Source organism: Aulonocara stuartgranti, assembly GCF_965226115.1.
Source record: "Aulonocara stuartgranti genome assembly, chromosome: 1".
In the NCBI taxonomy this organism is placed as follows: domain Eukaryota; kingdom Metazoa; phylum Chordata; class Actinopteri; order Cichliformes; family Cichlidae; genus Aulonocara; species Aulonocara stuartgranti.
This window is the reverse complement of record NC_138939.1, coordinates 23,727,456-23,748,940: the sequence shown is the minus strand read 5'-3', so window position 1 is coordinate 23,748,940 and position 21,485 is coordinate 23,727,456. Positions and strand designations below refer to the sequence as shown.

Sequence of the window (21,485 nt, the reverse complement as noted above, 5' to 3'; positions counted from 1 at the left end):
GTGTGTGTGTGTGTGTGTGTGTGTGTACACAACATTTGATTAGAGTTGTGTGTGATGAGAAAGCAACGGTTACAACTTTAAGTCACACACATCAACCTGTGAGATCTACATACCCCTAATCCTAACCCTATATTATAAGAATGTGTTTTGTTTTGTTTTTGGTTTTTTTTTTGGCATTGGAAATTTTTCTTTCTTGATCCTCGACAATAAGGGGACAGAAATAAATCAATATTTCAGATTTTATTTCGCTCTTTTTTTTTGAAGTGCTTCATTTATCTCTAAAACATTGTGATAACTTCTCACCATGTTCAGGGTTACAACACATTTATACTGTAGTTGTAATTCAATGTATTACACCAGTCACATGCATAGTGTCGGGGTTTTTTATGTTTTATTCCAAATGTTATTTCCAGCATCTTTGGACTTCTGCAATTACCTAGGCAACCTTTAATGCTGCTTAGCGCCACGAGAGAGCAGTAAAGTACGGGGGGGGGGCTCTACAGCACAGCTTATGCCCCTGAAAAAAAATTAGGCCTATCCTTTCATTTGTTGAAGTTAGACTAACTTTACATATATGGTACGATTTCTAACCTGCATTGACTTCTTTAATAACTCGGTGAAACCAACCTGCTTTATACGCAGAGAATTGGCAACATGTAATTTGAAATATGTCTGTATTTTGTATTAGACATGTTCACATATAAAACGTAAGAGGAAAAAAAAGCTATGTGGATCATGATGGTGATATTCAGTGGGTTTTAAACTCCATATAAAGACAAGCAGCCATACACTGTAATCCCCTTGGGAAAAAATAAATCGTGTCACCAGGCCTGGCTGGTGTTCAAATGCTGCACGGTCACACCGACGAATGTGAGTGTGTGAGAAGGGCTCGGTACTGTCGGCGTGGTTCCGACTGGATTCGTTTTGCAGGCTGTTTGGGAGCACTTAAACCGGGCGCAGAGCCTACTCTGAAGAATGTGCAGTTTTCAGGAGGGCGGAGACAAGCCTGCTTTCCATCCACAGCGAGGGACAGCGGCGTCCGTACGCAGCCGTACTGCGCGCTGCTGCTGCTGCTGCTGTGGAGGCTGCATAATTAAGTTTACAACAGGAGACAGCGCGGATCTCTCTCGCTTCTTCTGGGCCACAATGGGTGAATGTTTTTCGGTCTCACAGCACGGCAGGCATTTCCCCCCGATCTGCCGAACTAACCGGAGTCGTCCGTGGTAAAGTGAGTGGCACAAGGACTCGAACAAGTGACCCACCTAACATAGTTCTAAGTGCGGCTGTTTTAGAGAGGCGCAACACTGGAACCGGGAGGAACCGCCTGGAGGTGGAGGGGGTGGCTGCACTGATCCTATACCAGTCCTGCACGCGATGTTAAAGAGCAACTACCGTTGCGGTTTCACCTCGGGGTGGCTACGAGAAGTGGACTGTCCGGTTTGTTTTCCCCATCTGCTCCCAGCTTGCGTGGAACAAAGTGTGCTCTCTGTCACATAAGCCGCGCAGTGAGGTAGATCCAGGAGGACTGGCAGCGTCGGTTTCCATTTGTCTCTCTCTCTCTTAAAAAAAAAAAGAGTTCAGCTTCTCCAGAAATCATGAGGACCACCGAGGAGACGGAGGGCTTTGACGGCGAGGCCTCCAACACTTCCATGATCTCCGGGGCCAGCAGTCCCTACCAGCCCACCACCGAGCCCGTCCATTCGCGGAACGTTTTTGGGGGGATAGTGTGCGACATGGAGTACCTCAAGTCATACTTGGGGATTTTAAAGGTGGTTGAAGTGGTAAGTCAAAGCATGGCGACATCGTTGCAGTAATACTCAGAGATGTCCAGCCTTCCTGTAAGTGGCCAAGCTGTGACGCACCGTTGGTGCATAACTTCTACTGATCAGCAACTAACATGTGGAGGAAAACTCAACTTCCAGGGGGCAAAACACGATAAAGTGCAGCTATTGTTAAACTCGCTGTATGCTAAGCATTAATACCTTACTTATTATTTATGTGCAATAATAACCCCGAGGTTTCATTCTAAAGTTAGCCACACCGGTCCTGGCTTAACCTTCACTGCATCCCTACTAGAGGTCACTTCAACAGTATGCCCACCCCATGACTAGTGAATGTATAGAGGCGAGCTTGTTTTTGAATGGATAATGGCTCCTACATAATAGGGTACTATTCCAGAGGGATTTATAGTGTTTAATAATGTCTGCCATTTGCCACTTGCACTCCTTGAACGTCTTGATAACTTTTAGTTACCACTTGCATATTTGCAAGTAGTTCCATTTTTTCACTGTGTGGCTGTTTGCTGCTCCAGACCACTTAAACACGTGTGCAAATACGGCTGTACTCGGTGAGGCACCTGGGAAAACCTGTATGTGTTACCCATTCAGTTGCTGTTGAGGATAAAAAGTGTTATCACCATTTCTTTTCACGCTGTAGTCAGTGGAAAACACATTTCTGATGGAATTTTTGAATCAGTTCACCCAAACCAGATGTCTGAACTGGGATAAGAGGCAACAACAAAGCACAATGAAAGGGTCCCAAAGATCTGATAACTCACCAGAGGAGGAAACATCTATCAAACTGGGACCATTTCTCTTCTTCCTCTGCCAAGAAAAATTCACTACGGGGCTACACTCATACACATGTTGGAGTGTATCCCCAACAACACGGAGGAGAACAATGTATGTGGGAGGCAGTTTCTCTGCAATACTTTAAAAACTTATGCAGAAAAAGTTTTAAGGTTGTTTTTTTTTTAGCTTGTGGGTGGCTGAGTGTCCCAGTGGTCTGAGAGAAGCTCACAGTCTGTTGCACACCTGTGATGTTTACCTGTATGTGGGAAGGAAGGCTAGGAATCCTTCTGTCATCAGCGTGGGAGAAGTTTGGAGCAGGCGGTAACTTAAAAGTATTAGATTTATAATCTTCACGCATTTCATAGCAAACCGGAAATGTTTGAGTATTGCCTTAGACTTTGCTGGTTAATTAATTTCTTTTGGTTTTTTTACTTTTAGCCACAGAGCCACATCCTCTGCCCAGACATAAGACACCATAAAATTACATTCTCCACCTGTGCAAACATCCAGGTGCTTGGTTTTGTGGTTTTAATGTAATTGCATATATATATATATATATATATATATATATATATATATATATATATATATATATATATATATATATATATATATATATATGATTCTGCTCCTGCAAAGTGAAAAATGCTATGTATGTTTTTTGGGAGGTGTGCCTGTAGATTACCTGAATAGCAGTTTCTTTCTCATTTAACAATTTAAGCCAAACTCCTTATGTCTTAAGTTTTGTCTAAACACAAGCATCTGTGCAAAGACTTTGCCCTAAAAATAATTCTAGATTTGTTTACAAAAATATCTGTGATACTTCAAAGTCTCATTTTGCTCTATTCCAGAAAAAGTACTTAGTTGTGATACCCCAAAATAGGCCAAGTCATGAATAGCGCATAAATAACTCATTAAAAAAATCAGTTGAGGTATTTGAAGTAGAATCTGTATTACAGGCATTGTGGGTACAAGAGAACAAGCGTCATCTCATATCTATTAATAATCTTCAGTTTGTACTTTAGACTTCAGAAGCGTGGGAGTACTTTTGCAGTTTCAGATAGCCACGTTTCTCCTCTGTGAACAAGGAGAGGACCAGTCAAAGTCATCCAAGTTTATATTCAGTGCCTTAGAGGAGGCCTTGAGAGAAGAGGCCTTTAAAGGCATCCTGCCAAGCATTAATGGCTTCATCGGCTTTCATTTTTACTGCTCTCTCCTCTAATTGTTTCACTCTGTGCCAGCCAAGGAGCAGTGATGATCTTTCAGAGCTGGAAAAACAAGCAAAACAATGTGGAGGAGATGCACTGCAAAAGGGCATCATGTAGCAAATGGCAGCAGTCTACTGTCAGCAGTACACTCGATGCTCCAGTTTATGGTTGGGACGTCTGTATCGACTAGGTATTTATTCGTTATCTGCCATCTGTTTATTGGCAAGTAAGAATAGATTTGCTGACGGCAGCCTTTATCTGTTATGTCCAATCAACCTAAAGGGCTTTATAAGTGGAATCCTGTTTTATAAATTTGTTTGACTGTGTTAAACAGTTGAATAAATGGCTGAAAGACACTAAAGTAGTTGGGTTTAATCCCCTCAAACCTTCCTTTTTTCATACGTCCTTTTTTTCACAAATATGCATTTACAAAATCTTTAAGGGGGCCAGTCACCTGTCATATCTTGGGTGAATTGATACATGTGATGCTGCTGCTGTTGGCCCTGCACTGAGCAGTACAAACTCTCAGTGGCAGGTAACCTGATCGAGGTGCGCCCATCCTGACAGCAGGTTTGTCTTTGTCTCTTTGTGACCGGGTCAACAAAGTCCAGCTGATATTCACATCATGCACGTCGACATAGTGACAGGAATTTGATACCTTGTTGGGCCTTATAGTACACCTATCAATCACACTGTTTCCCAGCAAGGCTCATGCCTTCATGATAAATAACAGCTTTTCTGTTATGGTGTGTATCCTGCCCTTTTTTTAAAGTAATATTCTAACAAGTGGAGGTTAAATATTAAGGAGAGGTGTTCTTTCTCCAAATCTTGTGTAATGAAGTTACCATATGCTCCCAAATGTCAGCACACGCTTAACCGAGAGAGACGCCATGTGCTTTACTCTCGTGTGGTTGAAACACGACTTATTTGGATCTTGCAGGATGGCATAAAGACAACAGGAATGTTGTGCAGGCACGAGGGGAGACATGTATGCTGTTGCATATGTGCAGCAACACACTTTTCCTCTGGGGTGAAATTTAACCAGCATTCAGGGTAAATTTTCCATCTCATACCCGACTGTGAGCTCCTGCTAAAGCACATTCAATCTTTTGGGTCATTTTTAAGGTGTTTTTTTTGCATGAAGTAGTACAGTGTGGAAGTCCTGCACATAGTGTTGCAAAGTTTCAACAATAAAGCCTCCCATTCTCCTCCTTTAATTATCTGTTCACAACAGATGGCGTATAAGAAGGGGATCGGCATCCAAGATGTCCTTAAGGCAACTAATAATGTGCTAAATCCCTGAGATAAGGACTTGTTTGCATGTAGGAGAAAGAAGGGAAAGAAAGCTGACACATTTGTTCCTGCACATACGATGCGTGATGAATAGACTGAACAAGAGAGAAGGTTGACGTATAATCAATACTTACAAAATTATCCAGTGTGGTGCTTGCAATTCTCCGCCTCCTCCCCTGTGACTGCCTGACACCTGCTACACAGGGGCATGGAGGAAGTAATATGCTTTCTTTGAGAGACATTACATCATCTCCCAGTGCAGTGCACTTCATTCCTGTTTGGGTGTGACCCTTTCAGCTGTATTTCAGTCAAAGACAGGCTGCTATCCAGCTACACACTCTAATGAGGCTTCGGCAACTGCACACAATTCAACTGTTGTCCTAACGATAGTCTGCCCAGTCGACTTATTTTCTCTTCCTTTCGGTTTCCTGTGAGGTAATGTCACAGACAGAGATTTAAATGATCAGACTGGAGTTTGACAAACTGTGGAGGGTTTTCCCCTTATGCTTTACCAGTGCCAGTCATCCAACAGCTCTGCTCACTGAACAGGATAAACAGGGTTGAATAAATGATCGTTTTCTGAGATAAAATCTGCTAGACTTGCTCTTTGTTAGTTATGCTAGTGTAGAAACATACATGTTTGAGCATTTAGAAGTTTATTCTTTGCTTCTTTGTAACATAACACCCACCCACCAGGCCGGCCCGTGACACTGAATTAGATAAGCAGTTAAGAGGATGGATGGATGGATGGATGGAGGGATGGGTGGCCAACAAGGTGTAGGAGTGTAGTGGTAGAGATAGTTCTTTTATTTCAGCTTCATCTCACTGATTAACCAACACTTATCTACAATCGAGAGTCCAAGAAACTGGCTGTGTCAGAAGGGAGGGTAGATTGTCCGCTAATCGCGTGTTCGGTAGTTTGACCCTCTGCTCCTCCAGCCCACATGGGGGAAGATACTGAATCCGAATTGACCCCATATTGCACTTGGTGTGGGATAGTCGAGAATAAAATGCTGTCTAAATGAATGAAGTTCTTTGAATGCTCAGTATCCTACATGCACATATTTACCATGGACCTTACTTAATTAGTCCCACAAGTTAGCTAAGCTCTAGCTTTGTGCTACAAGCGCCGTGCATGTCAGGTTAGATGATGGTTCTAAAGTTTAAATGGTCTTTGCATTAGCAGGATACTGGAGTAGACTCCCTGTGACCCTGCGATGGATAAGCAGTTAAAATAAAATGGATGGCTGTTTAAATTAATGTGCCTGAACTGACTGGGTGTGCCAGCACAAGCACAATGTGGGTAAATTTATTAAATGTTGTGGGATTTAATAAGCTATTCATGTGACCCGCACAACACTGTGAAGCTGCAATTGTGACTCAGAGATTACAGTACTTTGCAAAAGTCTTGAGCAATCCCTCCTTCTTTTATATTTTGCCAGCAAAATGGGAAATAGATGCAGTGATTTCTAGAAGCACGTGAAAACATACGTGGAAGTACAGGTATATAAGGAGAAAAAGAGTTGGTGCAATTCTAATGAGCTTGAAAGTCAATATTTGGTATGACCACCTTTATTGTATCCTGATATATTTTTACTGCATTAGATGAGTGTGTTTGTTCACTGTCAAGCTGGAAAATTAGGCCATTCCCAATGAGACATTTTCAAGATGATATTGCATGGTGAATGAAAATCTGATGGTGCTTTTCTGCGTTCATTCGTCCATCAGTTTTTAAAGATCTTTTAAAAGTTTTTAAACATCTTTTAGATCTTTTTAAAGATCTAAAATCCAACCCCAAACCACGATAGAGCCTCCACTGTGTCTTACAGATGGCTGCAGACACTCACTGTTGTACCCCTTTTCTGACCCGTGCACTCGCCACTTTATAAGACCGGATGTTCAGGTCAGATCCTGTTTGATTTGGCTTTCCTCAGCCTTTCCCTCCTGCGTCCCTTCTTTAAGAATGGCTTTTTGACACTCATCCTTCCCCAGACCGGGACAGGGGCGTCTCTCAGGTCGCGTGTCAGGTCTCTGTTGGATTTTTTCTGTTGTGTGTTTCCTAAGGATGTAACGTTCAGATACTAATATGGATACTGATACACTCCACATCATACTGAGATGCTGAGAGATACCAAATTGACAGGCTATCACAAAGGTGGCTAAAAATACAATTTAAAATAGGTTCTTTGCTAAGTGGTCTGTTATGTGCAGACACAGCACTGGTTCATCAGCTGGAGTAGGTAAACAAACAAACAACAACAACAAAATTCCTCCAAAAATGGAAATCCCAAGAGCCTGGCTCCTTGGAAGAAAAATAAATACGAGTTAGCTCAATACTCGTATAAACTACTGTACATGATGTTATTTTGACAAATGTTTTGTTTTAATGTAAAATGTAGTTAAAGGACAAATATCTGCTGTTAAAGTGATCATTTTTCTTTTGCAACAGAAGACACAGAGACAGTTGAGTAGCTAAAATAAGCCAGAGCCAAAGAAAAGGGGATGCTGTTTGCGCTTAAACTGCATAGATTTGTTAGTAATGACAAGTAGTGAAATAAAAAAAATACCTGCCTCAAACTTGACCCAGTTTCTTCAGTAACTTTCTTTGAAAAGCAAAAAATGATCTTACCTTTCAAGCTTTGCTACTTGAGCGCAGCTCCTTGTTTAATGTTTTAACAACTTGGACAAAAAGCCATTCCTGCATGGAATATTACAATAATCCGAAATCATCTTAACAGAAACTGTTTAGCACGAAAGTTAGTATTTATTTTTCCATGTTCAAATATGGGCTTTGTGATTCACAACCAACCCGCATACAGTAAATGAAGCACAGATCCTGCAAGCCATTGTGCTTCTTAGATCTTTTATGAATAGGTCTTGTTTGCTAAAACACAGATGCAAACAGTAGGCGATGGCTCTTATTATATCTCAATACATCAAAATTCATTTTTGCTTCAATGATGGAAAACCGTCCAGGCCAAGAGGCAGTAAAGCAGCACCAACTAACGATACTCAGCTATGCCGCTGCGCTTTGCTGCTGGGTTGATGCTTGCAAGATGATGTTTTATCAGCTCAAAGGATATCTTCCAAGTAACACTGAGGAGTGGGAAGCTGTTCCTTGGCAAAGTTTTTTTTTTTTTTGAGTGCATTTTGTTGAGCGTGGATGAGATGACTGTGTGTGAATTATTAGTCAAACAGATTGTGTTCGATCTGTAAATTGCATATGTCTGATATGTGATTGCTGTTGTTTTGCATTAAATGACCTTGAGTGAAGTTTCACTAACATTGCGTAGACTTTCAGGGGTAACATTTGTAAATGAAAGAGAAAGGAAAACTGGAGTCTCTTATCACATCCTTCACGTCTGCTCATGCAAAACTGGCCTTTGCAGTTTGCATAAAATTAGAAAACTGATTCTTAGCTACTTCAGGTCGGTATTATGTTGCATTTTCATGGTTTTGCTATGCCTCTTGGTTTTGGACTGCTCCTAGGCAGTTGGCAATCTGTGTGTGGTTTTGTCGGGGTCTAGATGGCAGAAGAACACCTAAGTAGCAGAATTCTTCCCATACTGTGGTTTGTTGATGGCTGTTGGCTGGAAGCGGGCATCTTCACAAACTGCCAGGAGCAGAACTCATGGGATCACAGACTCTGGTCTATTCATAGGACAATCGCTTTATGAACTGGAAAGTTTGACATTTCAATCCCATAATCTTACAGAAATAACTTACAGTATTCTTTATGCTTATATTCAATATACTGACTAGGCATGTATATATTTTAAGTTTTTATATACTTTGTATTTAATGTGCTGGCGTATCATTTGTTAACTGGCGTCGCTGGTAAGACTCACTGTCAGATTTGTCCAAGCTTCAGAAATGAAGGTCAGACATATTTTGTCAAAGGTCTGACGGATCCCACAGTTATTCAGAAAAGAGACTGAATAATGAACTCCATTCTAGGATAATGAATGCAGACTGCTCATGCTGACCTAGTTTTTAGTTTTTAGAGATGATTCACTAATCAGCCAGTGAATTATCTAACCTGTTGTTGGCATAATATATTCTATATATCCCTGCACTATTAGCACCACACTCATGCTTCCTGGACAGTGTGACTGTACCTGGCTGCAGGATTTTTTTCAGAGTGGTAAATGTGATATAGTAGCACTCAAAGTGCTTGAGACTACATTTAAACATAAATTTGTGCAGTGCTTTATCATATATGAGCACTTTATCTACCTGTCATCCATAGCCAAATTTAGAACCAGCAGTTGTCTTTGGCGTGCAGAAACGATGGATTATAAAGTGAAGTCTTAACATATAAATGCTGGTATTTTGGTAAAGAACTTGCAAATTACACATAAACCCCAGCTGTGCTTTGAATTAGAAGCTTTCTTGCAATAAGGTGACAATGCTAACCAAAGCACCTCCTTGCTGCACATAATAAGATAAAATGTGCAATCAGTGTACCAGTTATAAGTAAAGACGGCGTAGTCCTGTGCAGTACTGTAAAGGAGTTTGTCTATGGCCTGAATACTGAACTTCTAGCTTTGGGATTGTGTCCATATCGCTTGTCGGGGGAATTTTCTCCCATCGTTACAGTTCTTGTTTGGATCCAGTTTGAATCAATACAGTATTTGGATTCCCCAGTTAACAATGCAGAGGTCATCAGCATGACTGTGGCTGTGGTGAACGGATGTTGATAGACCCTGACCACCCTCTGCACCAGCTAAAGACCTCCTCTAACATCTGGTTCAGCTTTGCTGCCACAAGGACATATACAGAAAATCTTTACCATCTCACACCACGATACCTGCATTTCTCTGTTAGATGTCTCTTATTAAGCTCATTTGAACACTGCACTTTTTCAGTTTTCTGTTAAGTTTTTCCATTCGTTATCTTTCCAGGCTATTTGATTTTGTGATATTGTATTTATTTTATTGAGATAAGCTGTTCCCAACCTGTGGAATAAACAAAGTGTATCTTATTTGTATCTTATTTTAACTCTTGTCTCTCCTGTCGTCTTCCCTCTCACTTCAGGTCCTTTCACTCATCGGCTTCATCTGCATAGAAACTATCATGATGTGTTCCCCCTGTGGAGGGGTCTACTTCTTTGAGTTTGTCAGCTGCAGTGCTCTTGTGGTGACAGGAGTCCTCCTCCTGATCTTCTGCCTCAACATCCACACCAAGGTGCCCCACGTAAACTGGAGCCTCACGGTACGTCCACACTACAGAGTGTTAACATAGCTCATGTACACTAATGTACTGCTGAACCTCTAAATAAAGAACAGGATGACTAATGTTAATGCAGTTTATGATGATACTTGGATTGCCGTTGAGGAGAGATAATTCCTCAGGAGATACAGATGAATAGTACAGCATTTAGATAAATTCACTATGAAATTTCATCTTCATGCACGCATTACAGCCGGCATCGGCATCCGGTTTTAAAGTTCTAATCTCACACATGAACCCCCTTACTCTCCAGATATGGAAAGATGTTATGTCTGTTCACTATCTACAATCGGTTGTCATGTCCTTGTGGCTGATAGCAGAGTCAAAACACTCCTCAGCATCAGAGGTCATCGTACTCCTGAAGACTCCCCTGAGGCTTGTGCATTTTCAGGCCTTCCCAAATATAGAAGTTAATCCTGAAAAAAATCAATTTAAAATCAGGCAACATGACATTTTAGAAGAGTAGGGTTTAAATTTGCCCTCTGAAACCTTACTGGTTTACACAGCAGTAATTTTGCATTATTCTCGTCATATTTAGCGACAGTCTGGCTTATAATTTAATGCTTAGCTGCATGTGTAAATCTATCGATATGCTCACCTTATGATAATAATGCAGTGGTCCAGGTAAAGGTTTACATGGCATTAAATTTATAAGCTTTGGGTTTTTACTCTTCTTGAGACCAGTGACCAGTACAGTTATTAATTTTATCTACATTAGCAGCAGTAAAGACTCCCTGTACGTTTTTTTTTTTTTTTAGCTCTATTTAAGGAGCTGTTATCATTTTAAGAGGCTTGTTAGCATTTAACTCAGTTTAGCTGTTAAGCAGCAGTAAAATACAGCGAGGCTGGCATGGCTTGATGTGTCTCTTGTTATTATGTTTACTTTCACTAGAACCTGACAGATATATGATTCACCGATACTGATATTTGTTTTTAAAAGTCTGATATAGCAGCTGATATTTCTTTCTTTCAGACACAGAACACAAACATTTCTTAAAAGTTGTTAAGTGCAGTCTTTACTACAATGATATGGCAGTGTGGGTTAAAAATGATCCTGTTTTATTATAACGACAAGTCGTGGATTACTGGTTTAGATGCTAGGATCAGACGGTTGTTGTGCTTCTGGTAATCCAAACATGACTTGCTGAGTTCCCTCTGGTGGACAAACTACAACAACAGTAACACTCACACCATTGTTGGAGGGTGTTTCTCCGATCTCTACTTTTTTAATTAGAAATGTTATTTAGAAATGCACATTCCAGTATATTGGTAAATAGTGGGTATCAGCTGATTTACTCAGCCTGCTCAACCAATAAATGATAATAAAAACTATACAGAGCAAATCATACTATTAAAACAAGATTCGTTTTTAAACAGGATTCTTGTGTAATCTTAGTAAGGACTCACAAATAGATACACATAGCAAATATTAGTGAAATCTGTTTCTGTTTTGTTTCCTAAGAGAAAAAAATATCAGCTGATAAATCACATTTTTTTGCTTGACTGAAAATAAACATGCATAATAATAAAAATACACAAACGCATGGTGGCTGTCTGCCATCAATATCAGTTTAAAAAACCTTACATCAGTCAGGCTCTACCAATAGCTGATATCAGGAAGGTTAGCTAATATCAGCCAGGTTAGCTAATATTAGCCAGGTTAGCTAATATTGGCCAGGTTAGCTAATATCAGCCAGGTTAGCTAATATTGGCCAGGTTAGCTAATATTAGCCAGGCAGTGATTTTCCTTTTTTGCCTTTTTTTTATCTTCTTCTTTTAGTTCTTTTGCCATCAGAATTGTTGTCTAAAGCCAAAGAAAGATGCCCAACGGATTTACTTTTTTTTTATCTTCTTGATGATTGTTCTGTTTTAGCATTTATGCAAGGAGATTTAAGCTTATTATTTAAACAAAGCATTTAAACTTAGTTTCTTTCTAAAGTAAGAAATTGAAACAAGCTTTACTTGAACTTCTGTTTGTTGAATATTGTTCTGTATTTAGCACTAGAATAAAATCTAGCACAAAGTCATTACAGTTTCCATGTTGCTACCAGGATGTGCACTGTCAGCTGTAAGAAAATGAGCTGGTGGGTATTCTCCAGGAGATACTGGCTGCCTCTCACTGTTTGCCTGACAAGCAGTTGGTGGTGAGTTCTGATCTGCAGCCAAGTGTCTTTTACAGACACGTGTAGAAGAAATTTCTTTGACCATACTTCCAGCTTACAGTACATACTGTAGTAAAGATGTGGATGCTAAGCCAGATGTTCAGATCTAACCACAGCTATCAGATTGCTCTACGGTATCCTTAGTACAGTATTCCACCTCAAACATGAAGAGAGGGTGTGCCTTTGGCGTCTGCTTTTGGCAGAGTAACACCGAACGAAAGCGTTTTACAGTCCCATAGAGGCCAGGGCTAATTTAAGAGTGCTGATTTAGGAACTTTTACCAGATACCTGTAACCATTACTGTCCATATAATCCAAAATCCTTCTGTTTGCTCTTTTCAAGACTGCCTGTTCTTTTTCGTCTTAAGCCCGCTGGCGTTTCTCCTGTCACTTCTGCCTGGTTATTATTTTTCCATTTAGGAGATTAATGGTTAAATAATGAAATGTTTAATTAGCATGTACACTGTGTGTTTGTGTGCTTAAGCCTGAGCTCAGGAGTTGGCATTGGGTTCACACAAAGAGGTTGGAGTTTGATGGCCTGTGGTTTGGCACACTGGTGTTGCTGGACTTTATGCTGTTATGCAAAAGAATAAAGGTGAATTTGTCAAATATGAAGGACTTTTTTGGTTAGCAAAATGTTGCAAACAAAGGTTTACCGAATGTGTTACTTTGCAGATTTAACAGTGTTTGTTCTCACTCCAAACTGCTTAGCTGACGAGCCCACGTTCCTTGGACGCACTCCACGGTGTGGGCTCAGCCACACGCTGTTTATGTCTATCGTAGTCAAAGCTGCTCCGGTCACATTGGTCCCCTGGGAATTTTACCACGAGTGAGCATTTCACAGTATTAACCAACTGTTAAACCTTCTGCTGACTTTTCTGTTTCCCAACTACAAACTCTCAGTAGAAGGGTTCTTAATCTAACAATTACGTGCTATACGATCCCATCTCCTCCACTTCCCCCTCTGTGATGACTTTGGCAGCACAGAGGGGGAAACACAGGCCTTGACCCTATTCCCCTTCTTCCAAATGGAAATGAATGCAGTCCTAGGACTCTTTTGTAAAGCTACTCTGTAACTTTAGGTGATTAAATTAAACTCGAGGATTTAGTTTTTGAAGGCAGATAATTCGGTCCATTGTTTTCCTCATTCACAGCCAAATAGCTGTGGGTCATGCTAGGGGGATTCTGGGACAGAAATGAGGCAAAACTAAAGACACAAAGGGAGAGACAGATAATAGTGTTGTTATTCTCTCGTTGGAGGGAGAGTGGCCGTTCGATTGCCCTGCCAGTATTTTCTGGTTGTTTTGTTCTGAGAACAGAGAGTATCTCATCACAGTTAATACATGAATGAAGTAAGTAGTTCAGGGTGGAAGCCCACAACTGGATGCTGAGTTGTTCCACTACAGTAAGCTGTTAAACAGCATTTCCAAACAGCACTGTAGAGACAACAGTCACTTAGAATCCCACTTTATTCTTTTCCTTTCCTGGTAAAATGTTTGCATTCAGGCAATTACCATTATTGCTGGTCAGATAGAGCGCAACTTTCGAGATGGAGACTTTAAATTTTTCATAGGCTGTGAAATTCCATGCTAGTTGTTTACATGCACATTTTTCTATTGGACCTATATGGTAAAATTCAGGAAAGAATATAATCACATGTGTGATCTGTGACTTTTGGGCGAAGGTAAAGCAGAGAGGTTGAGAAACAACTGAACTGACTGTGGGATTGAAGTGGCATCATGAAAACGTGCAAAATCGTTTGTGCACATGAAAGAGCACAATGGAACAGGAATATCTGGTTGGCTGTGTCTCGTTTAACCAGTTTGACAAGCTGGATGGGAGTGCATGAGTAATGCGAGCAGTGTTTGCAGTACGCTGAGTGTGCACCTTTGAAGTGGGTTTAAGATTACGGTCGAAGGTTAAGATCATAACTGTGGTGTTCATTGACTTTCCCAGTTAACATGTAGAGATATGGTTCTGTATTTATGTTACTGATTAAACCACGAGATCAGTGGCACATTATCTCACTTTTTATGCCCTGCTGAGGTATGTGCATGCACATATGTGTAAGTCTGCGACCAGCTAGCCTTTTTGACTTTGCTATTGTATGGTCCATGCGTGTCATATGAGAGACCATGTCTGCAATGATTATAATCACGCCTCTGATCACGAGGGCCGTGCCCCAGCCACGCTGAGCCCTTCAATATTAACCCCCTCCCCACAGTTTGGCGTGCCAAGAACAGGAGAGCGGTACTTGAAAAGCAACTGTCTCTTTCACATTACTTCCTATGTGTAAAAACGTGGGGGATGGAGTTAGTTACATGTGTGGACTGAGTGTTTGTTTGAATTGAATGAATGAGGTGCTAGGTGGCTTTTAAAAAAATATGTGCTGTTGGCTTCTTTGCTCTCCTGTGGTTTTTGGATATGGAGCACCAGGATGCAGTCTGGCTGGTTAGAAGAGTGCAAACAAGCTCTGTTTGTTCAGTATACAACATCAGCCACAATGTGCTCAGTCCTTAAACTAATAGGAGGCTACATTGTGCCAGTTTTTTTTTTATTAGTCTTGTGGGGTTTAACTAATGCACATCACTGGCAGCAGCTTTCAGACAGCTCAGTTTTATCTTGAGCTCACATTACATTAGTTTGTTATTTCAGTGGTGTGCTTTGGGGTAACAAACATGTTGTGCTGTGATTTAAAATGTATTTTTGTTGTTTTAAAAGTTATTTAAATGTAAAAGCAAGAGGCAGCTGTAGGATATTTGTTGCCGTGAGTGCTTTAAGTAGATTAAATTGAAGTTTTATGTTAAAACACCAGGAGTGGATATTTTTTATTTGTTATTATAACCCAAGGTTGGTCTAAGAGGAAGGATGTCAAGAGGGAAGTTCAGGAATTCTGCCTTCTTATTACCAAGTCTAGAAATAGCCAAAATAACAAGTATCCTAATGATGTTGTGTAGAAATAAATAGCAGGTACAATTATGGTGAAAGAAAGAACACACTATTTTAATTCTAAGGTTTTATCTATCAAGATTACACTGAGTCATTATTTATTAAACAAAAAAACTGAGCCAAATGCAGAAGCAGCATGTAAACAAACTAAAACAAAACAAAACAAAACTAGGCACACCCTTTCCATGGGGATTAAGAGGGTCTATAAAAGCAGTGGTTTTGGCAGTTTGCTGGCCTGGAGCGTTCAGGGGGAAAGAGATCAGCAATGATCTCAGAGAAGCTGCCCAGCAATCTGGAAAGGCCAAATAATCCAACAAATTTAAAGTCCATCATTCACAATGACAAAGATTATTCACAAGTGGTAGTAACAGGTAAGACAGCCGATGGTCTTCCCAGAAGTGGACATCCAGGCAAATTCATCCCAAAGTCAGACTGTGCCATTCTCAGAGAAATTGCAAAAAAAAAGTCAAGACTCAAATGCTGTGGCTGGACCATAAGAGAGCCGTCGCATAAACAAATGCCCACAAACCTCAATGAAATGAAGCAAAGGAGAGCAGGCCAGAATTCTTCCACAACGATGTGAGAGACTGATGAAGTCATGCAGAAAATGATTACTTCAAGTTATTGCTGCTAAAACTGCTTCTACAAGCTACTGAATCATGGCTTGGTTTCTGCTAAATAAGTAATGACATGATGATGTAGTGTGTCATGTGCTGTCATTCAGCTCAGGTTGTATTCAAGACATGGAAAGAAAGAAATATGTCCTGATATGTAAAACCTTAGAACTGATAGGGGGTGTACTTTCTTTTTACCACGACCGTACAATTCTTCCCAACAGGAGGTTAAAAAACAAACAAGAAGACAAGGAGCACCAAAGAATAACTCCAAATGAATCATCAACTACTCTTGGAAAAACAAGGGAGTTTTGGATCAATGGTTTTCTGTCACGAACTTTGAATTCTTGTTATTATTTAACGTTCTGTTGGTTCGCAGGTTGTTCATTGTTGTTTATTCTTGTTTTCCATGTTTCTAAATATCTTGAGTCCTAATTCTTTTCTTTTAGTTTCTGGTTATTTTCATGATTATTCTGTTTCAGGTTTATTTTGTATAGTCTATTCTTTTATTAGTCTTGCCCTTGTGCCTCTCTGTGTCAAATTTGTAGAACTGAGCCTGTCATCTGTCAGTGAGGGGAAAATAGATGGGAAACACAGGAGGAACAAATCAGGATGATGAGACAAGGGAAGTAGAACTCAATGTAAAAGCACAGGTTACAAAAGACTACCAAAAAAAAACAGGAAGTAACTACACAGAGATGACCGACTTGACATAAAGGGCCACAAGGGAAGGATTAACAGAACAAAAAACTAATGCAGAATATGTCTGTGAAGGTTCTCAGTCATCCAGGTCATCGTAGTCTAAGGAGCTTGAAACTCGGGCGAGTTCTCCAAGCATGACATCCCAGTGTACTTTAGGCCCAGCCACACACTCAGACAAAACCTGGTTCATCTCAAAGATAAAACTCCTAAACACAAACTTAACAACTTAGTGTATGATGTACAGTGTAGCGGGAAATGCTCAGACTTAAATTAGATTAGATAGATTAGATGAAACTTTATTAATCCCTCGGGTGGGTTCCTCCGGGAAATTCAGTGAAGAGTGGAGAGACCAAACAGCCACTTCATAAACATATGGCACAACATAGAAGAGCCACCTTGAAGGGACAAGACTCGGCGGTCCATCTGCATCTTAAGGACAAAGGTCACTCTTTTGAGGATGCTAATGTTCACATTTTGGACAGAGAAGACAGATGGTTTGAAAGAGGAGTGAAAGAAGCCATTTATGTCCACTGTGAGCGACCATCTTTGAACAGAGGCGGGGGTTTATGACACCAACTGTCTGTCATCTATAATCCAGTTTTGAGATCCCTTCCCAGATGCCTTAACGCCCACTCACATCCTGGGCCATCTGACCTCAGGAAATCACATGATAGGGTGGAGCTAGGCTTCACAATGGGTTCACCCGAAACCCTGGCTGATTGTGCACTACACCCGTTTTCACACCTTGGCTCATGTGATTAGGTAGAGGATCATCAAGGGGTCCGTTGTCCCTCTTGGGGACTTAAAATCTGGGACTCTCCACCAGTTGCTCTTAGAACTGAAGAAGCTTCTCGGATAAGAGGTGAAACGTCTTCAAGGAAACTTAAAGAAGTCCCGACGCTTTTCTTTCCAAGCTCCTTAGACTAATGCAGAATACTCATGAAAATACTTATAAACTGAAACAAGGAACTAGTACTCAAAAATAAACAGCAATGAAAACCTGAGAACCAACAGAACACTAAAAAACAACAAGAATTCAAAGTTCGTAACAGAGAAAACCAAAGAGGACCTGTGGAGCCGTAGACCACACGTGAATGCATTCAAATAAATTCAAACAATGGGGAACATACTATGTTAAAATGTACTTTATCAAAATATACATTTACTTCATATGTTATTTTAGTATTGCCCAAAACTGCCAGGTACTGAAAACATCCTGTGTTCAACATTTCATTGTTGTTGATTTAAATCACAGGTGATCCCAGTCTTATATAACATCACTAATTCAGAGCTGTGATCTTTGTTTTTGTCTTCCTGTAGGACCTCGTTAACACAGGTGCCAGCACCCTGTTTTTCTTCTTGTCATCTCTCGTGCTTGCTTGCATCAATCACAACACTGGAGCTGAAATAGCAGCAGTGGTGAGTACTGACTCTTTGAACTTCATCCAGTGGCATCCTGCCTAGATCTATAACAAAGGAAGCATAAACGTGTGTAGATATGGATGCTATTTTTGTGCCTTACTTTACTGCAGCATCACTGATTGATGATGTCCATAGATTTTGTTTCTTACTGACCAGGCTGCTAAATTTCCTACCACTGCACAGTTCTGTATATGTGTTTAATTACACTAATTTATGCACTTGTAGAAGTTTTGATATATCAGACAACCTCATCAGCTTATTGAGCTGTAATCACGTAGCTTTGACATTTGTTGACACGTAAATGGTTCTGCTTCCCGTTTCCACCTGTGTGCAGATTTTTGGCTTCCTGGTGACTGTCGTGTACGGAATAAACACCTTCCTGGCAGTGCGGAAGTGGCGCCGTGGCACTGGGTGTCAGGGGGTGACTCAGGCCAGCGATTACATTCGGGCACGCACGGCATCGCGTGGCGAGGTGGAGCCACGACCTGAGCTTGCATGAGTGCTGGCAGACAATCAGGAAGACTAAGAGAAAGCCATGCTACCAGCAGCTGACTCTAATGGAAACAGCTCTGCCTTCAGAACAGTATTTCCACTCCAGTGAGACAGCCACCTTCGGCTCACCGCACGCTTTTGACTTCTCATCACAACACTTCAGCTGTGAATGAGGCTCCGTGGCTTTGTTCAGCAGCCGTCCTGGCTGCTCCTGCTGATACATAAACACTTAAGTAGAAAACCCTGGTCACATTTGACGGTGTGCTTTGTAAAACCCTTCATCTACATGTTTTTCTAAAGCATTTTGAAGGACAACTTCCCCTGAAAGGCTACAAAAAGAAAGCCTGACTTCTCCCCAGCTGTGCACCTACTCTGGCTCCAGTATATGTGTTGACTTTTGAGCACGCTTTGTCTTTCACTGTGAATGAAGTCCAGTAAAACAAGGTCAGCTTTTGTACAGTCTGCTTATGTCATGCCGCTGAAGTCTGTGGTAATAAATGTGATCATGAAATGAAGAAACCAGCGGACCAGCAACAAACCCTAACCTGCAGTCCAACCATGACTTCATTGTTCTTTCTCACAGCTTTTACCTTCTACCTTTGAGCAAGCCTGACATTTAATTTTTTAATTATACATGCGCTCATGAAAGTCTCCTTGTCCTTGTCTTGGCTAATCTTACACATCTTACTTTTACAGATGACTTTTAGCCACTATTGCCATGCTGCATTTGCTGTCAGCATTTATGGAGTAAGTGCAGATTACATTCACTACATTAGTCCACAACACTTAAAATGGGGAAAAAATAACCAGTCCAGTCCAGTTGGTTTGACACAATAACAGGGACATAATTTTCAGCAGAGCTTAAAAAGTTTTCCTTATAGATGTGTGTTAGGTCTACACTGTGAGCCTGGAGGAGGTTATATCAAGCAATGATAAGGTAATCCGTATCTTAATTTTGCACACGTCCAACACTTCAGGTAACACAAATCTTAAAAGTACATCAGTGAGATTAATTTTAAAGCAAACATCAGTAGATGGCGTGGTTGAGACCAATGTCATTAGCCTAGACACTGCTTCTCAGGTACTGACCCTCCTATATTACAAAAAAAAATCACAGGGTGCCTCGACCTAAACACTGTGTTTCCTAATGCCTTTCTAAATATTAGACTTGATGAGTCTGTGGGGTGGAAACATGGTACATTTAGCAAATCTGTGGTTGATTGAAATGTTTGTATATGTATCTACAATGATATTATCCCACATTTCATGTATTATGATATCCCTATCCTTCATTACCCTTATAGCAGCCTCTGCAAAGCCCATCCATCCAATACTGATTTCTCTTTAATATTTTTCAGTTGGTCAGTGCACCTGAAGTAAACAGGAAGTTAAACCTTTGTCTACTTATTTAGCATCTGATCTTCTTTTAATGTACACTACAGTTAAGACCTGAACCTTATTCGGGCAAGTTGACTATGGCCCCCTCTTCTGGTCTTTATATGAAATGTATCTTTTTGTTGCGTCAGTGGATCGGGTGTATAGTCAGATGATTTTACATTAGTGTGTTTATAAGTGAAGGACCAGAAATGTATTTGACTGTGGATTTTTTTTTTAAATTAAGACTAATAAATGCCCTGAAGATGCTTGATTAACCAGGCATTTCTTAGATTTTAAATAACTTATGTTTTAATGCTGTTTCTCTTGGTTTGGTGATTGACATAGACGTATGAGAAGACAATCTTGTTCGTATTTATGTGTGTGTAACTTACTTTGATGGATTTGTTTTTGAGTAATACTATTACCATGTTCACTTAAGAATTTGTACAGCAACAAAATCACGCTATTGCATTATGCTATTTGGTCATATAAACCGACCATATTTGTCAAACGCTTATCAAGCTGCAGCTCTCTCTGTGTACGACTGTGCTGCAATATGTTATGAAATTTGTATTTATGAGAAAGAAAAGGCTTTCTGCTGGTTTGCAGGTCGTGACATAAACGGCAAACAATGATCCGATCACGAAGAAGTGTGGAGACTTCACACTGGTTTATAATGACATTATTGAAATGAAGACAGGTTTTTATTCAAACTTTTTTTTGCAAAAAAAAATCCAAAACCAAACAAAAACTAAACAAGCAGGCAACATACATCTACACTGGTTTTACAAAGGTACCCGTTTATAAAATGGTACTGTGTGGGGATGTTGTTCGAATGTTTCAAATAAACTGAAGGTTCTCCTACTTCTTGGAAAGAATAAATCATTTAAAACCATTTGGGAATGTTTGAAATGTGCACTTTCACAATGTCTGTACCCGTGTTACCTTTTTAAGCCTGTTTAAAGTTAAGGTTTAGGACAAGGGTGTCAAACATAAGGTCTGGTGGCTGGAATTTGCCCAGCAAAGACCCCAATCAGGCCCGCTGGATGACTTTGGAAAATGTGAAGAAGAACACAGTTTACAGTTTTTCCTACCCATGGCCAGTCACATTACACCAAAGTAATTAAATTACAGATTTCTGTAATTTTACACATTATTTCTTACAATCTAAGCTGGAAGAGTCGTGCTGAACGACTTATTTTATTTAATACAACAGCATTTCTTTACCATGTAGAAAAACTGAGACATAATTTTTAAATTGTTTATGTTTGTGTTGATATTTCAATGAGTGAATCCACAGTTACACTTTTTACACAGAGAAACTGGAATTTCACCGATCCAACCCACATAAGATCAAAGTGAACTCTATGTGGCCCACAATATAAAATGAGTTTGACATTCTTGCTTTTCACAGGGTATAAACGATCTATAACATCATTGCAGACGGGTTCATGGAAATCTTAGC

General features: G+C 40.3%; 1 protein-coding gene across 1 annotated transcript; it reads left to right on the top strand.

Annotated features, from left to right (window-relative positions):
- The first annotated feature begins 701 nt into the window (after window positions 1-701).
- On the top strand, window positions 702-20,915 carry cmtm4 (CKLF-like MARVEL transmembrane domain containing 4). The gene is made up of 4 exons (XM_082534684.1): window positions 702-1,781; window positions 10,109-10,285; window positions 18,050-18,148; window positions 18,486-20,915. Exons 1-4 carry the CDS (start codon window positions 1,596-1,598, stop codon window positions 18,648-18,650), a joined length of 627 nt encoding a protein of 208 aa, XP_082390810.1. The 5' UTR covers window positions 702-1,595; the 3' UTR covers window positions 18,651-20,915.
- The last annotated feature ends 570 nt before the right edge of the window (window positions 20,916-21,485 follow it).